At 44.4% G+C, this 26260-nt stretch overlaps 1 protein-coding gene across 5 annotated transcripts in view; it reads right to left on the reverse strand.

The window, feature by feature from the left end:
* Positions 1–5951: 5951 nt before the first annotated feature.
* Positions 5952–26260, reverse strand: part of ULK4 (unc-51 like kinase 4) — a 709752-nt gene continuing 689443 nt past the window's right edge. For all 5 annotated transcript variants that reach the window (XM_050780350.1, XM_050780346.1, XM_050780348.1 and 2 more), the window contains 2 exons: positions 8760–8845; positions 5952–6345 (listed from right to left, as the gene is read on the reverse strand). In XM_050780350.1, coding sequence (XP_050636307.1) covers positions 6282–6345; positions 8760–8845 — 150 coding nt within the window. In that variant the 3' untranslated portion in view covers positions 5952–6281. The remainder of the gene's footprint in view (positions 6346–8759; positions 8846–26260) is intronic.

Consider the following 26260-nt stretch of genomic DNA (forward strand, 5'->3'; position numbering starts at 1 on the left):
GATTGTGTCACTCTTTTTTTTCTTGTCATTAAATGGTGAGGGTGGTAAGTTTATCCAACTCAACTTTATACTGAGGAAGATACATAGTGAAGTAATTTGTTATAGCGATAGAGAGGCCCTTCTCTAGATGCAATTTGCCAAGTTTCTTCAGCATTTGGCCCTGGGTTACATTGCACCCCCAAAAACGTGTTTCAGCCTTGCACATTGTGATTAGTTCTGGGCTTTTGTGGGAGAAAGCCAAGCAGACTGTCTATCTCTCTCTACCCCAATCTCCCCGATGGTTTGATTCCATTAAGGTAATGAAATATTAACTACCTGGATTTGGATTTGAATCACCTTCACACAAGTGTGACTCATTGGGAGAGGGGAATTCCTTCAACTCTACTTTGAACTAATAATTAAATAGGTTTAAGTGTTGATGTTTATCTGAACATAATCAGAACCAGAATGAGCCTTCCACACTATCTGCCAGATGATCCTATCAATCATCCTGGTGGTAGGTCTTACAAGCTTAGTTCATCTCTTCAGGTAGACCTGTTAAGACTTGTTTTGGTCTTCTTATAAAAAGTGAAAGTGTTTTGTCTTTAGGGAGAGCTGTTTCTGATTTACTGTTTTTATTTTGATTGATTGATAGTGACTATTATGAGAAAAACATACATTCAGTTCTTTTTCATGAAAAATCAGCTTCATCTGGGGAGGCCTTTTTGTGAATGCCCTTGCTTTGCAAAAATAAATTCTTCATTGTGGTCTAAAATGTAATTAGGGTTTGAAAAGAAACATTCACATAGCTGATGAGGTGGTAGGTCTCAGGTTCTGTCTCATGTGTGATAAACCAAACCAGCCAGTATTTCAAGAAGCCTAGGGCTATTGGTAGGTTAACACTGTGAAGATCTTCAGTGAATTCAGCTTTCAACATAAAGAGCCACCGCAGGGTGTTTCATTTACAGAACTTTTTAAAACCAGAAAACGTTTTCAGAGCTTTGCTAATTCATTGTATTTTTGAAGTTTAAAAACTTTTAATGTGGAGAGTTAATCCAGTTCAGCAAGGTGGTTCTGGAAATACCAAGGGTGAATAATAGCCAAGACGCTTAGGAAAAATAGGAGTATTTGCTCTAGCAGCTGTCAAGGCCTAACTAATATAAAGCTAAAGTTAACCCTGTTACAGGAATAGGGATAGAATAACAGGCATTTGAAGACTCTTCAGAGACAGCGTTGGAGATCAGTGTGGGAGGAGAGGGACTTTTTCATAAAGGTGTGAAACAGCCATTGGAATAAAAAATATAGAAAAACATCCATGACCCAACAAAATATCAAGATTTTAAATAAAGGCAGTATTACTGATTGTTTCTTTTGCCTCAAGCATCAGTAAGGCTTGGTGGGCCACAATGTTGACATCCTATCCTGGATGCCCATGTGTCCAACAATCTCTGTTCACACAAGAGACACTGGAGTGAAAAACTACAGCTTCGGTGATGTGGGTATCAGTATAGTATGCATATACTTCACATAATACTGAACAAAAGTCACAGATGCATGCTTTAGAACTCCATTGATCTTCATTGATTCAAAAAAGGGACAAGCTATTTTAAGGAAAATATCCGCGGATGGAGCGACGAGATGATTAGTTGACTAGAAATCAGAATAATGGTTACCTGGAGAGGGAGGTGCACAGGATGCTGGCAAGGTGCCTAACCTTTCCTGTAAATGGTGGTGAAGAAAGTGAGGTCAGGTTTTCAATACCAGAAATAATAGTGGTGGGGAGGAAAAGGCCTAAATGAAATGCTGCCCACTTGCATTTTTGGGTACAGGAGGTGAAAATGACAAAGTGAACATGGCCGTTGAGAATAGGAGGGCTTTCCAGTGTAAGTTTTCTTTTTTCAGTTGTGCTGTAGTTAATGAGACAGCCTTGAGAGTTAAGACATTTGATCCCATTGCAGCAACCACCATTGAGCCAAAAGAAGGAAGCTTTTCTATGTTGGGGCAGATCTTACAGACATGAAGCTTTGAAATCTGATGATCTGAATCCTTAATAATGAAAGATCTTAAGATAAATACACACTAACTCTTGGTTGCTATAATAAAAAGATGTGAATTGTGCTGTTTTGTTTGTTTATAAAGCAAAGAATGCTAAATTGATCTGCAGTTCTATTAAGTGAGAACCTGCCTTGCCTTGCCTTGAGCAGATCACCCACTGAAGTGAAATTATGATATCACGGCCTCCTGTGTGGAATTTTGTATAGTATCCATTCTACCACTTGAGACTCCAGTAAACATAGAAGGAGGTGACAAGTTTCAGAGTTCAGGTTGTGGGGGAAGGTCATAACAGGTATAGGGGTATGCAGGAAGGCAAAGGAGAAACTCCACCCCTATGTATTTCCAAGGTAGGTTTGAGCATGAATGGGGAAAGGTCCGTGTGTCCATAAATGTTATTTCCATGTTAGGTACGACTGAGAGCCACTCTGTGACAAAGCAGTTCTACTCAGAATTATTTGAGGTATACTCCCAAGTATGTACAAGGAATTCATTGCAGCGCTATCAGAGATAGCAACCCAAATAGCTATCAAAAGGGAACCTAACTAGTTAAGCAAATTTCGATGCATCTATTTGGTGGACCACTGCAGTCAAAAGGGGGAAAAACGGCACATAAAGCTGTGTTTTGGTATCAAATGGTCTTCAAAATACATTATTAGGAGAAAAAGCAAGGAGCAGAGTTGACAGCTGCTCACGTATGGGTAAAAAGGTGGGTGCAGAATCTGTGAAGACATGCATAGACCATCCCTGGATGCACACAAAGACCCTGGTGACCATGGGCACCTTGTAGGAGGAGATGGGGAGAGGACTAACATAGTGTGAGGGAGAGACTCTGCTGTCTGTCTTTTGGGTGTTTTCACCAGGCTTCATTGGTGCCAGGCTTCTGGATTGGATATTACCATTCAAATGTAATCATCAAAACAATGCATTTGTCCACCGCCTCAACATCAAGCCTCTGATGGGAGAGGCCAGAGGCTGGACTTTTAAGGGCCAGTTTAAAGCTCCTCATTCTAGGCCCAGCTTCTTGCTCCCACACACCACTTCTCAACCGCACTGAAGCCTGAGGCCAAGACTGCCTAGCTTTGCCTAGTCTCCCCCAACCCCACTCCAGACAGCTCTCCCAGGAGGCCAAGCCTCTTGTAGCTTTCTTGTAGCCATACCACTTGCTACCGTAGCCCCTGTATGTATAAGATTATATTCCACATTGCATTTTCCTGTTGCCAGGGGAAAGAAAAAGGGCATCTTGCTTCAGGTGGAGACAGGAGAGACCTGGTGAGGGAGAGTCCTCTCCCATCACCTTGTACAAGAGCCTTAGCTACCAGAGCCCCCATTTTCTCAACTGTAACACAGGGATGATGGCTGCCCTGTGTTCACAGAACCGACCTGAGAACCTCATTAGCTAACAGGAGAAACTTGAAAAGATAAACTGCAAAGAACCGTAAGAGTAAATTCTGTTGCTGCATTCCACTGACTCAGGTGCCACGAGTGATTATCAGCACCTTTCAAGGCACCTGTGACCACAGTTACCCCAAACGGTGCTTCACAGAGGGACAGCTTAATGGGGATGCACACTTGGCCTAAGTTAAGGCAAGGTCTTGGAACTTTGGGCCTGCTGTTAGTGGAGGGGGAGGAATAGTCCTGTGTGCAGCCACTCACCTGAGCCGCCTCTGTGCCCTATTGCTTGTCACCTCCTTTGCCTCTCACCTCTGTGACTTCAGTGACACCATTCATCCCTGAAGACAGCCAGTGGATTGTAGCTAAATGGCAAATAGCTGAGCTTGGGGATGGAGGGAAGGAGAGGGCTAGGAGGGGTGGGCCCCTTGCCACTGCTAGAATCCTAAGAGCTGAGGGGCCAGCTCTGCTCTCAGAATGGAGCCACTTAGGCATGCCAAATACTAAGGTACAGGCCTGGGGAGGGCAGGGAAGGGTTACTACTACAAGCTGCCCTCTGCCCAACCAGGCTGCTCATATCCCCTACCTCTGAAGTCAAAGGGACCTAGGCTGCTGCTTTCCATAGGCACCTTTCTTCCAGGACACAGCCTCACCAGGGTACAAGGCTTGGCATGGACTAACTAGTGACCCGGCACGTTTGGCAGGGCAGTGAGCTCTGCTTGGGACCATCATCTCCTTGTCCTTGCTGATCCAGATAAGCTTTTCCCCAGATAGGCAACACTGGGGCCCAGGGCCAGGAGTGGTCCACTGAACAAAATGGCTCTGGAATAGTAAGAGTTTCCTCTTCTCTGTTAAACAGCAAAGGCTCCTCCTTGCTCAAGTGAAAAGGGGAAAGAAGGAAGAAGAATCTTCCATTGCTCTGAAATACCTTGAGAGGACTCCAGACCCAGAACCCCACGGGCGTTCCCCCACCTAAGAACTAAAGGGAGATGGCAAAGAAAACAAACCTGAGCCTGTTCCTGCATCCAGCAGGCAAAGCCACTGGAGCTGAGAACCAAGCCTCTGGCTGCTCCATCAAGTACTCCCCACTCACTCCCAGAAATGCAGGCAAAACCAGCCAGGCCAGGGCCACATGGGCACACACAGCTGGAGATGAGCACACCGCCCAGGAGGACTTAAATAGTGAAGCCTCCCCACCATGGGCAATAAGTAGGCTATGCGAGGTCAAATGAAGCTGCCTGTTCCTGGGTCATGCTCTTAGGGGGCACACTCTCATATCCCAATTAGTCACAGCCTAAGCTTTGTGTACCCCATTAGGGGATGAACACAGGGTATGGAGTCAGAGTCCTGGGTTCAGCCAAGCTGTGGGGCCTTGGGCAAGTGAAAACGGCTCCTCTGAGTCTGTCTTCTCATCAATGAAATGAAACTAAGGCGGCTTGCTTTGCAGGTTGTGGTGGGGATTACATAAGGTAATTGACATTCCCTTTGATGCAGTTGTGCAGAGAACTGTTTTCATTGTAAAGCAGTGAAACCATATCTGAACTATAACACAGGGATGATGTCTGCCCTGTGTTCACAGAACTGACCCGAGAACCTCATTAAGTAATGAGGTGCTGATGAGGATGCTTCTGGCTGGGCTGCAATGAAATGCTTTACAATGAAAACAACAGTTCTGTGCACAAGTGCATCAAAGGTAATGTCAAATGGAAACTGTCAAACTACTCAGATGACTGTGTCAGAGGGGCTGTTGATGACAGCATGACCAGCTTCCTGAGATGCAGTAGATGGGGCCAACTGTGGGCCAACATGGCCACTGCCTGGGACAGAATCCATCTGGGCAGTGTTAGAAGGCAAATCCCCTAAGCAGCAGCACCAGAGCACTGGAGCTGGGAAAAGGCTTGGCAGCCACTGATTCAGTGTAGCCTTTTCATTTTGCAGATGGGGAAAATGAGGCCCCAGAAAGGTCAAGGCATTACCTCAACTTACCCATCTGGTCGGAGCTGCCCAGGGCCCACCCCTACCTACCCAGTCCAGATTCAGGAGTAAGCCTGCCCAGTGCAGCAGTCCCAACATACTTCCACAGTATCCACCAAATATTGCCATGGGCTTGACTGACTCTTACATAGGAGGTTCTAAGGCATACGTGAGAGGGAACATGAGGCAGATACGGGATCAAGTGGCAGAAGTTGGGGGAAATGATTCGACCCTGATGCCATCATCCCATCTAGATGGGAAAACCGTCAAGGAAGCCAGTGTTCTTGAGCATTTTGCATTCCTTTAGGCAAACTTTTCACTATCTGTGCTGGTCAGTGAGTCTTACCTAGTCCTCCCCAGGATTCTTGGAATCAGTTTGCTCCTGAAATGAACAAAAGCCAGGCATGTAAAAGGGGAGAAGATAAGAGGCTCAGAGATTAGCTTCCAAAGGCTTGCTCTGGAGCTGTGGCTGGGAGAGCATTCCTGCCTGGTCCGCCCTTCCGCTCTTCCCTGAGGAGAGGAGAGATGCTCACAGATGCTGGCAGGCTGAGGACTGTGCTTCGCATCCACTGCTTTACTACCACAGGCAGTGCTAACCTTAGCCCACCTGGCCCACACAGAGAGGGAAAGGACATTCCTGAGAACAGCTAACAACCCTGGGCTTCCCAGATGCATTCCACAGGAACCGAGTAAGTCCATTCTGAGTCAGTTTTCTAGGCCCTGGGGTTAGTGAGCACTTGGGCCACCAGGTTCTGCGTTCAGGTGACTTTATTAGGTCCAAATACAGCTGTGAGGGGATGTGGCAAAGATGTCTGGGAGCTGACCTCGCTTGTGCATCCGAGGGCTGGGGTCACAGGGTGGGCTTGTGCGAAGCACTTTCTTGCCTAGTGTCCAACAGCTTGGAGGATTTCCAGGGCCAAGGGAGCCACCATGCTGTCAGCAAATGAACTGTAAGAAAAACCAAAGTAGGTACACTTAATAGGCATCTTTAAGGTAAAATGCAAGGGGCCAGTCTCTTTTATACCCGACTATCTGATGGACCAGCTGCAGCATCCTCTTGGAAAGAGCTATTTCTGAGCTCCCAGCCCCAGCCACCAGTCACTATCTGAGCCACCTCTGCCAGAAACACTGCCACTGAGCTGTAGGCAGCCAGACTCCACCAGGCCTGGGGCCCTCAGTGGGCCTGCCCGGCTCCTGCCTGGAGCTGACTCATGTGTCCCAGACCCACTCCACACACTGACCCTCCCTGCTCCATTGCCCTTTCCAGCCAATCAGCCAGGAGCTTTCTTACTCTTAGAGGTGTGAATGTGCAATTAAGAGCTTAAAATGGGAACTTTGTTACTGGAGCAAATTGTTTGAGACACATTTAAACCTATGTTTAACAACTGTTAGCAAAGAAAAGACTGAAACCAGTGACCCTTGAAGTGTAAAATTAGCTCGTGGCACACTCTTGACTGCACAGAAATAGAGCTGGTACCAAATAAATGGGTGGGGGCGCTGCATGAAAGATGTGGGTGGCAGTGGGATGGGGCTGTGACCAGGAGACCGTGCCATGCATTCCTGCTCTGCGCATCAAAGCCCCTGTGTGACAGAAGGAATGCGTTTGAACTTGGCCCGCCCCTGGCTGAGTCTAGGCTAGACTGGTGGGGCCATGCTGCCCACCCGCACACAGCAGGCCCAGTGAGGCTGGAAAGCACAGAAACGACTGGCAGAGCAGCATCGGAACTGAGAATGCCATCCATTCGTTCTTGGTTGACAAGAAAACCTTTCTGGTTAGGCCATCTGAGCAAAGTCCAAACGAGAACTGTGCAGGAGCAACTTCCCTGCCCGACACAAGATTTGTCTGGTGTAGACGTTTGAGATGCTGGAGTACTGGGTGTGGGTACAGGACAGACCACCAGCCTCATGGACCACTGAACCTTGTTTTGACACATTTGGTCCAAATTTGGGTCCAGCATGAGGATGTGCTATTTTTGGCTAAAAGGCAGTTGTAGGTCCCTACTATGAGGAGTCCCATAGCGCAGGTGCCTAGAGCGAAGGGGCTCTCCAGAGCTGTCTGTCAAACTCCACTCCTCTGTGGCTTTCTCTGTGCCCTCAGCATAAATCTGTGTAGCTGGCTTCATAATGGCATTTTGCACAAGGTCAGGATCCGATGGCATGTGCTCCTCAAAACGGTCTTACAAGAGGCTTATAGGCCAGTCCAGGGAGTCACTGTTCACACCTTACATGGCAGGGGCTCAGCAAGGTGTGAAGGGGCTTCTTGCAGCAAAGTCAGTCTCTCCTGCCCCTCACCTCACAGAAAACCATGAATAAGAACTTACTTCTATGGTTTATGCTGAAGACAAAAGGGGTAGGGTTAGGCTAAAAAGGATGGTGTCCTCCCCTCTCACCTATCCAGGATTAAATGCAAAAGGCTGATTGGAATTGAACCTTCTCTGCAAATTCACCTTCTTAGCAATGCTTCAGCCACTTATTTTTCTTCAGATTAGTAACAAACCCAAAGCACACCAGGAAGCAGACTTCATAGAAACATGTAGTTCTAAAAACAGAATCTACCAGGAAATGGCAGACAGCATTCCAGGTCCAGTGAAGGTCAGGCACCCCACAGGAGGCGGGTCCTTCTCCCCACGGTGGGGACATGCTCCACTGAGCATCAGCGTCTCTGTGGGGCTGGCTGGGATGCCGGCTCCTTCTGCTTCTACAGCATGTAACGTGCTCCTGGGTGATAGGCCTATCCCCTGTCTGTGGAACTCACTGCTAGGATGTTCTAGACACACTGACTGTACAGCCAAGGACTGGGAGGCTGGCCTAACCCCATGCTGTCAGCTTCTGGGTGTCAAATACGCAGTTGTATGTGGTCCCTCGGAACTTCTGGCTGAGGAAGGTAGCCTGGTGCGGCAGAGCAGACTAAGCTGTCACGTTTGCCCCAGCCCTGCCTGGGCCTTGAGTCCTCCACAAGGTGGTGATGAGGATGCCTCTGCCTGGGCTGCTGATGGGGGCACGTGTGCACAGGCCAGGGGCTGCCTTTCTCATGAGGTTCCTTATATCTCCCACTTGGTCATCCACTCAACCTCCGTGGGTGTGTCAAGGTGGGAATATTGTTTCCCCTGGCATGACTAAGACTTTCTCTCCCCCTGTGGATTCCTGTGCCCCCACCTTCCCCACCATAACTGGGGATTCCCGGTGGGTGGAGTGGTAGAGCTTCCCCTCCCACAGTGGGAAGGATCTCAGTGGACAGTGATGGGCTGGAAGGTGGTGGTCCCTGGTGTGGAGGGAGATGAGCGGGGGGAGTGAAGAAAGGAATGGCTGAGAGTGTGTGCTGATCCGGAGCAGACTCTGCTGATCCTCCCGGCCCCACTTACCTACTCCTGGGGGCCAGCTGCTCCAGAGCCTGCAGGAGGCTGCCCGCATTCTTGAGGCTCTCCAAGTGCTTCTCATTGGAGGTGATCTGCAAGGGCAGGAGGGAGAAGACAGTGGTCAGCTGACCCATCCTGATTCATGCCCTGTTAGATGGGCACCCTGAGTATCAGGCCTGCATGGTGCTGTGGCTGCCTAAGGCACTGGGGAGGGTGTCCCCTGGGCTTGTCTGTAACCCCCATGCCTAACCTCCCCCCCAGAGTACTGCTGACCAAGGGGAAAGAGGCAGGACACTGGTGGTCCTTTGGGGAGGGACAAGGCAGTCCGCTGGGGCAGGAGACGGCCAGTTCAGGGCAGGATGCCTCCTGCAGCTCTCTCAGGAGGGTTTGTGTCTGGGAACCTGAACTTTCCAATTAAAGCAAAACTACGTTTTCTGTGCTGGGACTCAGGAGGCCTGGCTAGCAACTAGAAATCTGTTTCTGGGGCTCTGAGCCCAACATGATCTCTTTCATATGGACAGAAGGATGCCAAGAAGGTGCCTGGGGACCTGGGAGAGAGGCATTAATAACTAAACCCCAGGAAGTGTGCCCATGCTAATCGCCACAGTCCTGTGAGAAAAACACTTGGGCGTGCCTGACTCTGTAGCACCTATTTGCAGAATCATAAACTCTCAGGGCTAGAATAGGCTCAGGTGGGGATTTATCCAGCTCTGGCACCCAGAGACCTTACAATTCAGTCCCTCTATAAAATGAGTCCATGTCCTGAAAGGCAGAGAAGAGAAGGCTTTGATTCTACTATTAGACTTGCTTCTCTTAATTTACCATCGCCTCCTATTGTTATCTTTGTTAGTTTAAAATTTCTTGTAATAAACACTTGTATGGCACTTTACATTTCAGAAAGCTGTTTCCTATATGTTTTCTCATTTAATCTTCTCAACAGCCTACCTTACAAGGTAAGTATATATCATGTTTTATTTATGAGGTAACCAAGTGCTACAGGAGTCCACATGGAGCCAGATTCCCCACCATGAGGTTGGACCAGGATGGCTTCAGCTGACTTTGATCACAGCAACCAAGGCTGGATTATTGTCTCCTTAGTTAAGAGGCTCAACATTTTTTAACCAATCACTCATGATAGGTCACAGGGGTAACTCAACATTAACATGAACTCTGAATTACATACGAATGCATTTGCACCTCCACTGAGATCCTCTCCCACTTCCTGAGTATGCCAGAGAACAGCTGGCAGTTCAACTGCATCAGGTGTGATTTCTGCAAAGATTTGCAACTCGGAAGAGCTGCATGTCAATTTGTTCTGAAACTGCATCCAACTTGATGTGTTCAAAAGACTATTGCTTAAAAATGTCAGCTGTAGTTCAATTATGTCTGAAGTATGCATAAACTTACACTGAAGGTACACTCAACATCAGGGTCTTCAGTGAGTATTCCCACCTCATTTTTCTCAGAACTGCATCAAACAGGTCAGCTGACTACATCCAGACTCACTGCCCCTGAGCAGCCCTGCCATGAGATGGTGTGCAGAGGCTGTGCTCCCAGGAAATCACCCACAAGTTGCAAATAAATCAGAAGACGACTTTCGTCCACAAGGCTGGTTAGAAGGTGCAAATAGAAATCTACAGTGACAGTTATGTGATCAAAGGAAGATACCAAAATAGTATCATGTGTAGCTGACATAAACGTAGACATAAACAAAGCCAATTGAAAACTATGTGGTTTGGCCATTTACGTGATTCTTATTAATAACATCAGCTGTTGTTCTGTATATAAGGATGAGTTAATTCAAAAATAAAAATTTTAAATTATATCAATCAGAGGTTCCAGTTCTGAGTAAGACAGAGAAAACACATGACACTCTTTCTCTCCCTTTGGATGCAAATCCACAGCGCAGCTATTGGAGAACACTGAAAAGCAAACAGCAACAGGTAAATAGCAGACAACACTGAATTCAAAGCACCACTGAACTGGCAGTGAGTTTACCACTTCTTTCTCAGCCTGGATGCAACAAACCCAAACCCCAAAAGCAGTAGGAGAAACCCAGCTTGAGAAGGGAAATCCCCCAAACCCTAGAGAGTAGATGAAACCCCCTCAAGATTGTTTTGCTCTTTTTTCTCCCTCCTCTTGTGTCCCAGGCCATTCTGTGATGGCAGCAGTGGTAGTGGGGACAGAGGTGGCAGCAACAGTAGCCAGCAAGAGGAGCCTGAAGCCAGAACTCTATTCTTTCTCTGTTCTCCTAGTGTTTGGCCTGGATGTTGCATAATCATGGAACTAGGCAGTTTTAGGCCAGACAGAAAATGGGAAACCCAGGGAACCAGAAAGTACTGGGGAGAGAATGAATCAAGAAGAGCTTAGTAAAGTTACTCCATAAAACTGTTTATGAACTCCTGGCCTCACGCCCAACCTGTGTATGCATGGAACCGATCCCAATAGCATGCCACAGAATTGAAGAACTGAGGTAACAAATGTATCCCTGCTCACATCCCAGACTGACCCCTGGGGAGCGACCCACCAGATAGATGCACACAGCACTGCAAAACCTGTGAAACTAATATGACACTGAAATTACAATTCCAACCTGCAGCCTGAACCTAATCAGAATGATTGCTTGCTAAAACAAAAATATCAATATTCTCTGTAGTATTTAACAAGACAGGGTCTTACAATGCAATATTTTAAATGACCAGGATACAATTCAAAATTACTTGGCAAAAGCAACCATAAAATCTCAGCTGACATGAAAAAAAAAAATCAACAGAGGACAATAAATAAAATGACACATGTTGGAATTATCTGACAAAGACTTCAAAGTGCTATTATAAAAATGCTAAAAACAATCACTAACACTCTTGAAACAAGTATTACAATAGAATGTATCAGTAAAAAAGGAGAGTATATCAAAGAAGAATCAAATGAGAATTTTCTAACTAAAAACAATAACCAAAAATTTAAAGTCCTCACTGGATGGACTCAATAGCAGAATGGAGACAATAAAAGGAATGAGTCAGTGAACTTGAAGATAGATCAATAGAAATTATCCAATCTCAGCAGCAGAGATCGAAAAAAAAAAAAAGATTGAGAACACAAATGAATAGCACCTCAGGGACCTATGAGACAATAACAAAAGGTTTGTGTCATTGGAGTTCCACAATGAGAGGACAGAGAATGAATGAAAAAGTATTTGAAGAAATCATAACTAAAACTATTCCAAAATGTGCTGAAAGAAATAAATCTACAGATTCAAGAAACAATGTATCCCAAACAAGGTTAAACCTAAAGAAATCCATATCCAAACTCATCAGAATCAAACTTGCTGATGGATGTTGCATATGGGCAGGAAAAAAAAATGATATATTACCTATAGGGTAAAAATAACTTGAATTATTGTGAATTTCTCATCTGAAGCTACTGAGGCCAGAAGATTTTAAGATGCTAAATGAAATGAACTACCAAACTAGAGTTACATACCTAGAAGATACCATTCAGAAATGATATCATGGTTTCAAAATATTATTTAGGAATGAAGGTGAAATAAACATATTCTCAGATGAATGAAAACTAATAGAAGCAGAGCGGCTATAAAAAATTTACTCCCTCTTCAGAGAGAAAGCAAATAATACCAGAAGGAAACCTGGAACATCAGGAATGAAGGAAGAGCAACAAAAATGGTAAATACAACAGGATGTTATCTTTCTTTAAAAGCTGTTTAATAGTAGAAAACAACAAATACATATAATATTGTATTGATGGGGTTTTCAATGTATGTAGATGTAACATATAAGACAGCTGGAACATAAGATGGGGGAGAGCAAAGGAACCTATATGGTAGTAAGGCTTTTATGTTCCATTTGAAGTGGTAAAATATTGTCATAAGTTGATTCTGAAAGGTTAAGTATTTTATAACTCCAAAAGCAACCACTTAAAAAATTATACAAAGAGATGTGGTTAAAAAAAAAAAAACAAACCCACAATAGATAAATTAAAATTTAATATTTAAAATGTTCAAATAGCTTAAAAGAAAGCAGGAAAAGGAAGAGTGACGAAATAAAAACACTGGACCTAATCAGAAATCAAATGAAAAGGCAAACTAAATTGTAACATACCAAGAATTACATTAAATGTAAATGATCTCAATGCAGCAAGTAAGAAATCTCCTGAATGATTTTTAGAAATGGCCCAACCCTACATTGTCTGTAAGAATGTTAATTCAAATATAATGAGATAGTGGTTTAAAGTAAGAGGATGAAAAAAGATATATCATGCAGACATAAATCAAAAGAAAGCTAGAGTGGCTATAGTAATGTCAGGCAAAGTAGACTTCGGAGCAAAGAAAATTAGCAGGGATATATTTTGATTAAAGGGTTTTGTAACCAAGAAGACATAACAATAAATGTGTATACATCTAACAGTAGAAATTATACATACAGAAAGCAAAAACTGATACAACTGAAAAGGAAAACAGATAAATCCACAATCGTAGTTGGAGATTTCAAAATTCCTCTCATGGTAAGAAATAGGATGAGTAGACAAAAATCAGCAAGGATGTAGAAGAACTGAGGAAGCCATCAACCACATGGATCCTATTGACATTTGTAGATCACTGACCCCATCAACAACAGTATTCACATATATTGCAAGAATCCAGGAATATTTACCAATGTATACAGTATTCTGTGTCATAAAATGTATCTTAACACATTAAAAAAATTGAAACCATATATAATATATTCTCTGACCTTATGGAACTAAACTAGCAATTAATAACCAAGGTAACAGGAATATTTCCAATCACTTGGCATTAAACAGCACTCTCCTAAATAATCCAGGGGTTAGAGAGGACATTCCAAGAAAAATTAGAAAATAATCTTAGCTGAATGAAAATGACCTTGATACAACATGTCAACATCTGGAAGGGGGCTGAAGCAATGCTTAGAGGGAAATCTGTAGTACTAAATACTTATTTTAGGAAAGAAGAAATGTCCCAAATCAATAATTTAAGCTTCTACATCAAGAAACTAGGAAAAAAGGGCTGGGCATGGTGGCTCATGCCTGTAATCTCAGCAATTTGGGAGCCTGAGGAGGGCGGATAACTTGAGGTCAAGAGATAGAGATCAGCCTGGCCAACATGGTGAAACCCTGTCTCTACTAAAAATACAAAAGTTAGCCAGGCTGGTGGAGGGTGCTTGTAATCCCAGCTACTCAGGAGGTTGAGGCAGGAGAATTGCTTGAACCCAGGAGGGGTTCAGGTTATAGTGAGTTGAGATCCGGCCACTGCTCTCCAGCCTGGGCGACAGAGTGAGACTCCGTCTCAAAAAAACAAACAAACAAACAAACAAACAAAAAAACTGGGAAGAAAACAAGAGCAAAAATCAAGAGGAATGTGGTAAATGTATGCCCTAAAATGTCAATACTTACATTAAATGTAGATTTACTAAATGCTCCAAGTAAAAGATTTCAAGCTGTATATAAACAAAATAAATCTCATATATAGAATTATATACATCTACAATATATAAATTATAGCTACACACACACACGTATTTATATATAGTACTTATAAGAAATATATTTTAAATATAAGGGCACCAAGGCCGGGCATGGTGGCTCATGCCTGTAATCCCAGCGCTTTAGGAGGTCAAGGCAGGTGGATCACTTGAGGTCAGGAGTTCGAGACCAGCCTTGCTAATGTGGTGAAACCCCATTTCTACTAAAAGTCAAAAAAATTAGCTAGGTATGGTGGCACAAGCCTGTAATCCCAGCTACTTGGGAGGCTGAGGCAGGAGAATCACTTGAACCCGGGAGGTGGAGGTTGCAGTGAGCTGAGATCACACCATTGCACTCCAGCTTGGGCAACAAGAATGAAACTCCATCTCAAAAAAAATGAAAAAAAAAAAAATAAGGGCACCAAACAGTTGAAGGTTAAAGGATGAAAAAGATATGACATGCTAACAGTAACCCAAGAAAGTTGGCACAGCTAATACCAGATAAAGTAGACTTTAAGGCTATAATCATAACTAGAGGTAAGGAGGGACATTTCGTATTTATAAGAAAATAATTGGCCAGGAAGATACAGCAACTCTAAATTTGTATGCTCCTAATCACAGCCTCAAAATACATAAAACAAACAAAAAAGACAGAATCAAAGTGAGAATTAGATAAATCCACAATCATGGTGACACACTTTTCAATCTCTTGCAGCAATGTGCATACAGAAACCAGAGGGGACACAGAGGTTCTATACAACAAGAGTAACAGAATTGACCTAATTGACATATACTTAAAAATCATCTAAAAACTGCAGAATATATATTCTTTTCAAGTGCATATGGAAAATTTCCAAAATATACCATCTGCCGGGTCTTAAGGCAAGTCCTGACAAATTTCAAAGGTATAAATCTGATAAAATGTATCAGGATCTGTATGATTAAAAACTAAAATGCTGATGAAAGAAAATAAATAAATGGATACACTATATTCAAGGATTGGAAGGCTCACTATAATAAAAATGTCTTCCAAAATATAGGTTTAATGACATTCCTATCAAAATCTCAGCAGGAATCTTTGTAATATAGAATAGCTGAGTCTATTGCTTCTTGGCCTTTTGGCTAAGATCAAGTGAAGAATAACTGACTCTAAATTTGCATGGAAAGGCAAAGGAGCCAGAATAGCTAAAAAAATTTTGAAAAAGCAGAATAAAGTTTAGGCATCATGCTACCCAACTTTAAAAGGCACTACACAATTCCAGCAACCATGACAGTGTGGTATGTGCAGAAGGTCAGACACACAGATAATGCAATAGACAAGAGAGCCCAGAAATAGAACTATACAGATATTGTTAAAATTTTGACAAATGTGCAAAGTTAATTCAAGAAGGGAAGAATAGTGTTTTGAACAAGCAATGCTAGAACAAATGGATGCGCATATGCATAAACATCAATCTAGACACATATTTTACATCTTACATAAAATGCAATTTTAAATGGCTGATGGATCTAAATATAAAATGTAAAAACTATGTAACTTCTAGAAGACAATATAGAAGAAATTCTGTGACCTTGGGTTTGGTGATGAGTTTTTAACATAAAAACATAATCCCTTAAAAAATTATAAATTGGACTTTGTCAATATTAAAAACTTTACTTTTTGAAAACATAAGAGAATGAAAAGATAAGCCACAGACTTGAAGAAAATATTTGCAACTTACATATCTGATAAAGAACTTATATCAAGAACATAAAAGTAACTCTTTAAAAATATATATTTTTTTTTTTTAGAAAGAGGGTCTCACTCTGTTGCCCAGGTTGGAGTGCGGTGGTGTGATCATAGCTTGCTGTAACCTCATACTCCTGGGCTCAAGCAATCTTCTTGCCTTGGCCTCTCAGTTCTCACCTTGGCTGGGATTACAGATGTAGGCCACCATGACCAGCCAAAAAGAACTCTTCAAATTCAGTAATAAGAGAACGACCAGCTTAGTTTTTAAAATGGGTAGAAAATCTGAATAGACACATCAGCCAAGAAGATATATGGGTGGCAAATAAGAAAAGATAACTCAACATTGTCACTAGGGAAATGCATATTAAAACTGCAGTGCAATACCATTGCATACCTATTAGAATGGTTAAAATTCACAAAACTGACAATAACAATGTTGGTAGGGATGCAGAATAACAGCAATTCTCATTTATTGCGGATGTGAATGCAAAATGGAACAGTGCTTTGGAAGACAATTTGGCAGTTCCTTATAAAACTAAACATACAGGCCAGGCACAGTGGCTAATATCTGTAATCCCAACACTTAGGGAGGCTAAGGCAGGTGAATCACTTGAGCCCAGGAATTCAGGACCAGCCCCAGCAACATAGTGAGACCTTGTCTCTGCAAATAAATAAATAAATAAATAAATAAATAAATAAATAAATAAATAGCTGGGTGTGGTGGTGCACACCTGTGGTCCCAGCTACTTGGGAGGCTGAAGTAGGAGTATTGCTTGAGCCTGGGAGGTCAAGGCTTCAGTGAGCCATGATCAAGCTGCTGCACTCCAGCCTGGATGACAGGGTGAGATCATGTCTCAAAAAAACCAACAAAAACAAAACATTAAACATAGTCCTACCATAGTCCTGGCCAAACAATTGCACTCTTGGATATTTACCCAAGTGAACTGAAAACTTCTGTCCACACAAAAACCTGTATTCAAAATCCTTCACACTTTTATTCATAATCACTAAAATGTAGATGCAACCAAGCTGTCCTTCAACAGTGAAATGGAAAAACAAGGAAGCTGTGCATGCGTCACTTGGAATGCAATCAGACTTACAGAGTCTGATTTGATTTTTAGAATGAGATATTAGTAAAAATAAGTCTGAGTACTTTTTGAAAAAATAAGAGTTTGAATTTACCTTGCTAAATTATCATATACCATGATACCAAACCATTTTCTATAGCTGGTAATGCCCATGATATGAGGATTTCAAGGGGCTCTGAAATGAATGATCCTTGGGAGTGGACTGCTTCGGTCTCCCAGAGTTGAGTGTCCTCTTAGGCCACTGAAAGTTATAAATTAAGATGGGAACCAGCCCTCTTTCAGAAGCATTAGATTCCACCGTATCTGCTGGACTATGTGGCCTTTAACCTTCTATTTTCTCAGTACTTTTATTTTCCTCAAAAACCAAATTATGGGTCCACTCAAAAGTCATCCCACCTACTCCTCTTTTGAGCTACTTAGGCAGAGAATGTTCTGTGCAAACTGAAACCCACAAAGAAATCTCTTCTCCATTTTGAAGGAAGTAGGAGTAAAAATGACCCTTGTCTACTGTGATGCTGAATTCATGACTAAGAGACTATTGGTGAACTTATCCTGGCTTTGATTACAGACGTCAAGAGAGAGTACTGCAGTGACACTAAGAAAATAATGCAAGAGAACGCCAGCGAAGAGTGTAGGCACAACACCTTCTTCCCGAAGTTAACATTTTCATTACTGGCAGTCAGTTAGCCAACACAGGCTAACTCAATTTTATTTTGCAATAATGTACTATAGCAGAGGTTCCTGGACCTGTGAGTCCATGAGTGGATTTCAATATTTCAAAACATCAAATGGCAGGCATCCATTTCCTACAAACAAAGTCATGCCTGCCTCACATTTCTCTGCTTTACGATGAAAATATATCAGCCAAGCCTGGAGCGCCAGCCATTATCTCATGCTGCTAAGACATCTGCCTGGTAGCTAAATGGCTAAAATCAATCAAAATGGAAACATGAATTATACTAAATACATAAAGTTCACCTGGTAGACAGGTAATGCTCAAAACATGGGGTCTTTAAAGGAAAAATCATAAAATAATTGGGAATTTGAGCTTAGAATTAAGATAAACTTGGAAAGGCCGGGCGCGGTGGCTCACGCCTGTAATCCCAGCTCTCAGGGAGGCAGAGGTGGGAGGATAGCTTGAGCCCAGGAGTTCGAGACCTGCCTGGGTAATATAGCGAGACCCTGTTCTCCACAAAAAAAAAAAAAAAAAAAAAAAAAAAAAGACAAAAAAAAAGATAAACTTGGAAAGACAATTCCTCTACATCTGTTGATTATATATATGCATATATATAGATATATATACACACACATATATATAAAATCAGATAACAGACTTGGGATAAACACATAATTTTCTGCAAACTCTGCTATGGTCACTTTAACATGGCACTGTGTCAATCCAGCATTCACCCAAACATTGAAAGGAGATGTTAGTGTCCTACAGAATCATCTTCAAATTCCCCACTAGGCTCATGAATTATAAGGTAGTGGTTTTATACACCACACCCTGCAGTACAGAGTTTGGCTTGGCTCTTCTCCGGATTTCAGCTTCCCCAAATGCAAACTAGCAAGTGGAGCCATCCTATGCCCCCTGAGAATGGCAGAACCCTAAAGTTGGCAGCCTCTTCAGTTTGCAGGAGAGGATGTGAGAACAGAGAAAACAATGGCTTGCCCAAGGCCAAGTGGCCATTGAGGGACAAATCCAAGCCTGGTGCCTATACTGCTCAACTAAGGCCTTAAAAAACATGCAAACCAGAACTTACTTCTATTTTCTATCACCGTGGCACATCAGGAATTTATGCTGACAAATATGACTCACAGCATCCTCCTCCTCCTAAAGCTCGTAAAATGCCCCAGTGAGGCCTTCTGTGTTTGCAAATGTTTTTTGGTGTGGAGAGATGTGTGGCTGTAACTGAGTAAGGTATGGGCAGGCTGTGGTACTTTGCTTATGAGTGTGCAATAATATATGTCTGTATCTGTAGTGATCTTGAATGTGTGTGGCAAAAGGAAGTCCAGTTAACTTTTGCTTTCTAATCATGAGTTCCTCTCAACAGGCCCAGGCAACACTGACAGACTAGAAAAAATAATATCAGGAGATGAAGCTGACACAGTGAGAGCGGCCCAGGTGCTTCTTGGTGCTTGTTATTACAGACACACACTTCACACAGGGGAGGATTATTTTAATTCTGTGGCCTTCAGATCTCATAAATACAAGTAAAAACAAGCAGGTAACTATGACAACTTTACTTCAGAGAGTCTAAGTTTCAAAAACAAACCTATCCATCCAGCCCCTTCATTTTGTTCTCTTAATGTATACTTTGTCTTCTCTTCAGCTGGGGTTTTCATGCTACTTCAAAGTCATTTCTCCCAACTGCACATGGAGACAGGCCATCCCCTTGCCACCTGACGCCAGGAAGGAATCTGGAGGAGAACCTCTCGTCGGCATGATGCAATCTGGCAGGCCCGCCTTCACTTTCTACCTGGTGTTGCAGTGTGCATTCTGGGTCCTTCCAGAAACATCCTGAGCTGCTGCCAGGGTCTCACCTTTCATATTCAGATTAAAGCAAGTCTATATTAACACATCCTGCTCTGCATCCAGGCCCATATGCTCATCACATCTTTCATGGGATGCTGAGTGCATCTGAGACTGAATGGAGGAATTTTCATGCATGGCCTCCAGCTGCCTCACAGCATCTGTGCCTTCCTTGGAGTCCATTTAGAAACTTTATGTACCTCAGCAAAAGCAAGTGAGGCCCATTCTGTCCATGATTAGTAAGGAGGGGATGATCTGAAAGAGATCTAGAGGTGTCCCTAAGGATTCCTGTCAGTGGATCTGCTGATCACCAAGGGTAAGGGGGTGACAGTTGGAGCTCAAGGGAAGAGGCAGGGTCTTACAGAAGAGGTAGGCCCAGTCACAAAGGCTTGCTCTCCTAGATTTGACCCAGGTCCTCATGAATGCAAGTTCTCTGGAGGGTGACAGAGCTATTGCACTAAATACCTGGAACAGTATTGGAGCATAAGCAGCACCATGTTTCTGTCCAGGAGGACCACTTTGTGAGGCAGTCTTTCACCCTCTGCATGAAGCACAGCTTTGCTTTAGCTCACTGGGAGGCCCCAAGCGTACTGAGGCCTGAGGAAGTGGTGGCATTTGGAATACAGTGATTCCTCAAGGTGAAGGAAGCTGGGAGAGGAGAGGAAGAAAACGGCAGATGACCTCTTGTTCAAGGGCAGAGAGAAGTCTCCACGTGGTGTACTCCAGACAAACTGGGTAGGAGAGGGGAGTGAGTGCACAAGGCATGAGTAGATGTGTGGGGGCAAAGTCAACAAAATCCAGATTTCAGGTAGAAACTGTTGGATTCACTTTTACCTATAGGATTGAATAAGTAAAAAGCCTTGCAGTAAAAATGGCTTGGGATTTGTGTCAAGAAAGGAAACTAACATTCCTGAGCACCTACTATATTCAGGAATAGAGTTAACTGCTTTCAAACATACTATTTTCTTTTTGGCAACTTGAAAAACAAGTATTAACTGTGTTCACTTTACAGATGAGGAAATGAAGGCTAGGAGGGCTCGTGTGACTTGCCCAAGGTCAGCCAGCCAGGAAGCAGCGGCACTGAGATTTAACCCAGTCCCCCCAACTTCAAGATCCACACTCTTCCCAGGAGACCATGGTATCTTCACATCTGCCACTAAGTACCTGGCACAGTTGTTGGCTGACTGGCTGATTAATAAAAGTAAGCAACTGACTAAGCCGTGTTTCTTTTTTTTTTTTTTTTTTTTTTTTTTTGAGACGGAGTCTCGCTCTGTCGCCCAGGCTGGAGTGCAGTGGCGCTATCTCGGCTCACTGCAAGCTCTGCCTCCTGGGTTTACGCCATTCTCCTGCCTCAGCCTCCCAAGTAGCTGGGACTACAGGCGCCCGCCACCGCGCCCGGCTAATTGTTTTGTATTTTTAGTAGAGACGGGGTTTCATTGTGTTAGCCAGGATGGTCTCGATCTCCTGACCTCGTGATCCGCCCGTCTCGGCCTCCCAAAGTGCTGGGATTACAGGCTTGAGCCACCGCGCCCGGCCTCTAAGCCATGTTTCTAGCCCTACTGCCTACATGCTATGTGATCTTGTATAAATGGTTTGCACTCTGCACTGCTCTGCCGGCCACCTCTTGTAAATTGCATAGCACCCTTTGCTCCCCTAGTCATTGCTGTTCATCCTCATCATTTCCAGGCAAAGCAGGAACTGCAGAATCTCTCTCCCAGATGGAACTGGAAGTTGCTGCTCTTGACCAAAGGAGTCTGTGGATCCTGTGTACTGTCCAGTAAGCTGTTCCTGATATGGAGAACACCGTATTTTCCGCAACTTCTTTCAGGCTTGGCTACCAGAGGCTTTGCACATCTCTCCTGGCACTCTTAGATGGAGGTCCGCCTTTGCTGGTGATGAGAAGTGAAACAATAGTTTGCTGGGTAGCCCACTGTGGGCCATTATCTCATGTTCTCTTCACGGTGACCCTATGAAGAAGGTCTTCATGATCACACATTAGAGACAGGGTGAGGCAGTGATCAGTAGTAGAGCTGGGATGGAGGCCCAGATTGGGCCGGCTCTCTCCTGCAGCCCACCCCATTGCTACTCTGCCTTCCCTCCATTGCTTCCTGCCCCAGTCACCATGTTGCCCTTTGCCTCCTCCCATGAAAGGTCTGGCTGTAGGAGCACCTGGCCAGAGACAGGGCCGGTGTCCAACTGGGGAAGCCGGGAGTTGACATTTCCATGAGTAGTGAGGAGGCTGACATTCTGCCATGGGGGTAACTAGTCCCAGCTTTCAGGGGCCCAGGTCCCCAAGGAAATAGCTTGGCCTGTATTTAAGACAGAAGCCTCTCAAGCTGGGGTCAAAGTAAGGAACACTGCTCTTTTCCACTGATATTTCCAGATTTGGAGATGCAGCGTGCAAAGGAGGATGATGGTAAGCAAGCATTTGAATTATCAAAGGGCACACTTTGGTGAGAACAAAGCAGTGCTGAAGGACTTTCTTCTTTCTCTTGACCTTTATTTCCTCCTCCTGGGGTCTGTATGTTCCCTTAACCTAGCCTGACACCTCCATTCACCTCTCTCGCCCAAACACCTCTCTGTACCTGTGGGCACCTGCTAAATCTAGAGGTTACAGAAATCACATGCGGAGGATTTGAATGTTTTTCTTTTTCACCCCATAAGACATGATTATTTTCTAAAAGAAAATTATCCATAGCTACCTCCTCCTTCATTTTAGGCCAGCCAGTTCTCTCAGTTCTCTGCAGGGCAGTAAAAATGCCCTTATTGCTTAGAAACTGTTCATAATTGCATCAGTTTCTGGCCATTAAGTCCCATAAGTCTAAAATGTTGAATATAATATAGCTGCTTTGGGAAGTCGTTTAGGCCTGATCCAACTAACTAACTACAACAGTCAGTACCAAAATAAGTCAGGAAACAAACAGTTTTAATTGGCAAAAAATTATGATGTGGACTTTTTGTAGATATAAAAATAAACAGGAGGTTGGCCCAAAGTATGTTCTGGTGAAATACAGGATCAGGACATACCATTTTGCCCAGGAGGACCCAAACCAAGCACTTAGGAAAGCATGAGAGCATAGATTTTCAAGGCACTGGCATGAGGATGTCAACTATGGATGTGGCTGGAATTATTTCCTCACAAGAAAAAATACTTAGGGTGGTCACTAAAGTGGGAGAGCTTGGGTCACAAGAAGTGAGGAATAGCGTGAGTATAAATCATGCAAACCTGATCCAAGCAAATACTAACTAGTCCTTAGGAATACTATATGGGGTCATAGTGAGCTGTGTATTTGACAACAGAGTCACTGATTTTGTGTTGTGAGGGTGTTTGTGTGATAGGGAGGGCTCTGGGGTGGGAGAGGGGATGGAGATAAGAGGAGCTTAACAGGGCCTGTTTCCAGTCCCTTCTCTGAACCTCCCACTGGATGAAGGAGAGCAAAGTAGAGCAATGTCAAGTCAACTTGGCTAAAAAAGCCCGCAGCCTTCTTCTTTCCCCAGTTCCTCACTCTACAAGGTAAGGACACTATCAGCCACTAAACCACCCTGCAGTGATTCAGCCACTATACATAGGGACAATCAGGAAAGTTCCCGTAATATAAAGTAAAAAAACACACAGTATAAAAACATGCATGGACCATGACTGCAAGGATATGCAATAAATATCGTACATCCTGACTTTGAGACCTCCAGTGTCATAAGAAAGTGCCACCAAATCCTCACACCCAAGGCCCTCAGTCTAGTCAAAGGCGGGCAGAAAAGCAATCACAATCACACATGAGATGTGTACACATTAAAAGCTCTTTTGGCAACTGTAAAGGATCCTTCAAACATTAGCATGATTCTGTGGTCAATAAGACAGTGTGTATTGAGCACCTACTATGTGTTGGACTCTGTTTAGATTCTGGAGAAATAGCAGGGGGTGGCGGCTGTCAAGTCAGAGCTTCCACCTTGAGAAACACAATTAAAAAGTAAACAAATACAATAATTTGAGATGCTGATAGGTGTCATGGAGAAAGTAAAACAGGGGAGAGAAGAACAATGGTATGAGGTTGTTCAGGACAGTCTCCCTGAGGAGTTGACACGCAAGCCAAGGGTAGAATGATGAGAAAGAACCAGCCATGAGATTATTTGAGGGACTTATATTGTAAAAAGAGGTGATAGCAGCAACCATGAAGGCCTGGGGTAGGAACAGGCAGGGTAGAGATTTTTTAAAGGCTGCAGAAGCAGGGACGAGCTGGAAGCCGGAAGCCAGTTAGGAGGGACTTTGGGAATGGTCCAGGTGAGAGGCAACAGGATGAAGCACAACATCCAGGAACTCACATGCCAACACCAGATCCCTAACCACGCTGACACAGTGCCTCCTCCCCTGCTTTCCAATGATCCTTCAATTGAGCAGAGGTAAGATGCCGCATGGCCCTTTGTCCTCAGTGGCAGAGGCAGTGCCTTGGTGGAGGTGTGAGCCAGCAGGTGGCTGTTGGGGTGGGCATGCCAAAGAAGCCACGCATTGAAGACCCTCTCTTGTAGGGCTAAATGCTGAAACAGTCCCATTCTGAGTGAACAGGAGAAGAGTCTGCCTCACCCACCATATGGAAACAGAACCCTTGAGATTCCTATCAGAAATAAAGTAACTCAAGCACTCTTCAAAGAAGGGGAGAAAAAGAGTTTCCATTTGAACATGGGCAACATGATTACATATTCTCAGATTTGGAAGGAGATGGATTAATTGACAATTATAAGCAATCTCTTCAACATTATATTAGATGAGCATTTTATTTTTTGGTAACTTTTACCACTGTGCGTGAAGTCTTCAGCCTCCCTTTGAAACTCATGTTACAACTGGAGGAAAAAGGCAGTCAGTTATGGCCAGCTGTAATTTCTGCCCTTAGTAACATGCTCTACCGAGCAAAACCACCTCTGCCGCAGTGAGTTCACAGTGCGGAAGGGAGCCTTGTGACAGGGCGCAGGGCTGGGGCCTAAGACCTAATCCCCACAGGCCCTCAGAGAAACCACCATAAAGAACTCCAGAGGCATCAAGTTGGGATTTATAAGGCAGGACAGAAGGACTCCGTGACTTTGGGACACAAGAGGTCCAGGTGGCCAGGCCTGGAGAGTGGAGGCTGGGCCAGCACTGCAGCATCCTCAGCCTGGGCTGGGCACCGAGCCTCAGTCACGAGGGCAGGTGAGGGACCATCTCAGATCCATGGCCACGGGGGGCCACGGCCAGCCAAAGCGTGAACCCGAGGTGGCCAGCTCTGAGAATGATCTACATGCTTCTTAGGACTCAGGGCAGCCACGTTCCGGAGATACACCGTCATCTCGGGCCCCTACTGAGCATGAGTCACAGCCCCACGGAGTGCGGCGGGGCACCCACTGGAAACGACTGGTAGGGCCACGCGAGCTCACTCATTTGCTCTGCCCTCCAAACTTCACCTCATACTTCTGTGGCTCTCTCATGAAACATAAGGGGCCGCCGCAATTCCTTCAAATCGATAAAATTGGGAGGAAAATAAAATGGAAAGGAAAATTAAAGCACACTTGGTTTACATTATTAAAGCCGTCAGGCACCAATTAATCAAAATTTAGGCCTGATATTGACTACTGGACAGCTGCAAACTCCCATGTGGTGGCTGTTACTTTTGTTGAGGGACTTGATCAAATACCGACTCCATTTGGAATCATTTTATGATGACCGTTTTGAGAAAATGAGCAGCCCCATTGAGAGATCTCACCCTTCCCTCCCTAAGGCAGGCCACAGCTTTCAGGACAGTTTTTGCGAAGCCTTTGAGAGTCTGGCTGCAGAAGAAGGGAAGGGAATCGTGAAGTCTGTGGGTTTTTACCCCCAAGAGACAGGTCTACTGTCAGCTGACCTAAAAGCATCCATTCTGCACAGCCTGGTGGTGACAAGTAGCTATGCGTGTGGTAGGGGCTTGGAAGACTCCCAGGAGGCATCTGCTGGCCCACACTCCCCCTGCTCTGGGCGAATCAGAGGACCACACAGGACCCAGCAGAACGTGTATGCACAGGAAATCACTTCCTGGCTAAGTGTCAAATAGGCCTTGAGATAAAATTAACTGAAGCAAGGTCTCCCAGGCCTCCAAGGGCAACATCAAAGAGCCCGGATATTCCTCTCTAAAAGGCTTTGACAGGCTGAGCAGACCAACCTCCCCAGGCCTCTGCTCTTTATACTTGTGGACAGGCCCAGCTGGGGCAGTGGCTGGTGCAGGTGGCAGGCCAGGGTTGGGATCCTGGACTCAAAGGAGTTGTGACCACCACGTAGCCATCACTCCTTCTGGGCAACCCTGGGCACTTGAACAGGAGCAGCAGAACTTTGGTCCAACTGAGTCTCTAATGGGTGAAGCTGATTCTAGAAAAGCCTCAGGCTGGCTGCAGACTCTGTCTGCTTACACATTTTTTGCAGAGTAGAGAAGGATGCATGAAGAGAGGCCTCACAGAGTCAAGGCCCCAGAGCACTGAGACCACGGAGACCAAGAGAGACTCCCTCCCAGTCCAGGTGAGCTACCACGGGGGAATTCTCACGCACAGGCTGTGTGGCTGCAAATAGGCTGGACTTTGTCATTGTTTCTTTGCACTTTTCTTGATGGCTCATAATACAAGGTTAGGTCTCTTGGAAGCCTAAAAATATTATCCAAAAAGGCTGT

Source organism: Macaca thibetana, chromosome 2 (genome assembly GCF_024542745.1).
Source record: "Macaca thibetana thibetana isolate TM-01 chromosome 2, ASM2454274v1, whole genome shotgun sequence".
Classification (NCBI taxonomy): Eukaryota; Metazoa; Chordata; class Mammalia; order Primates; family Cercopithecidae; genus Macaca; species Macaca thibetana.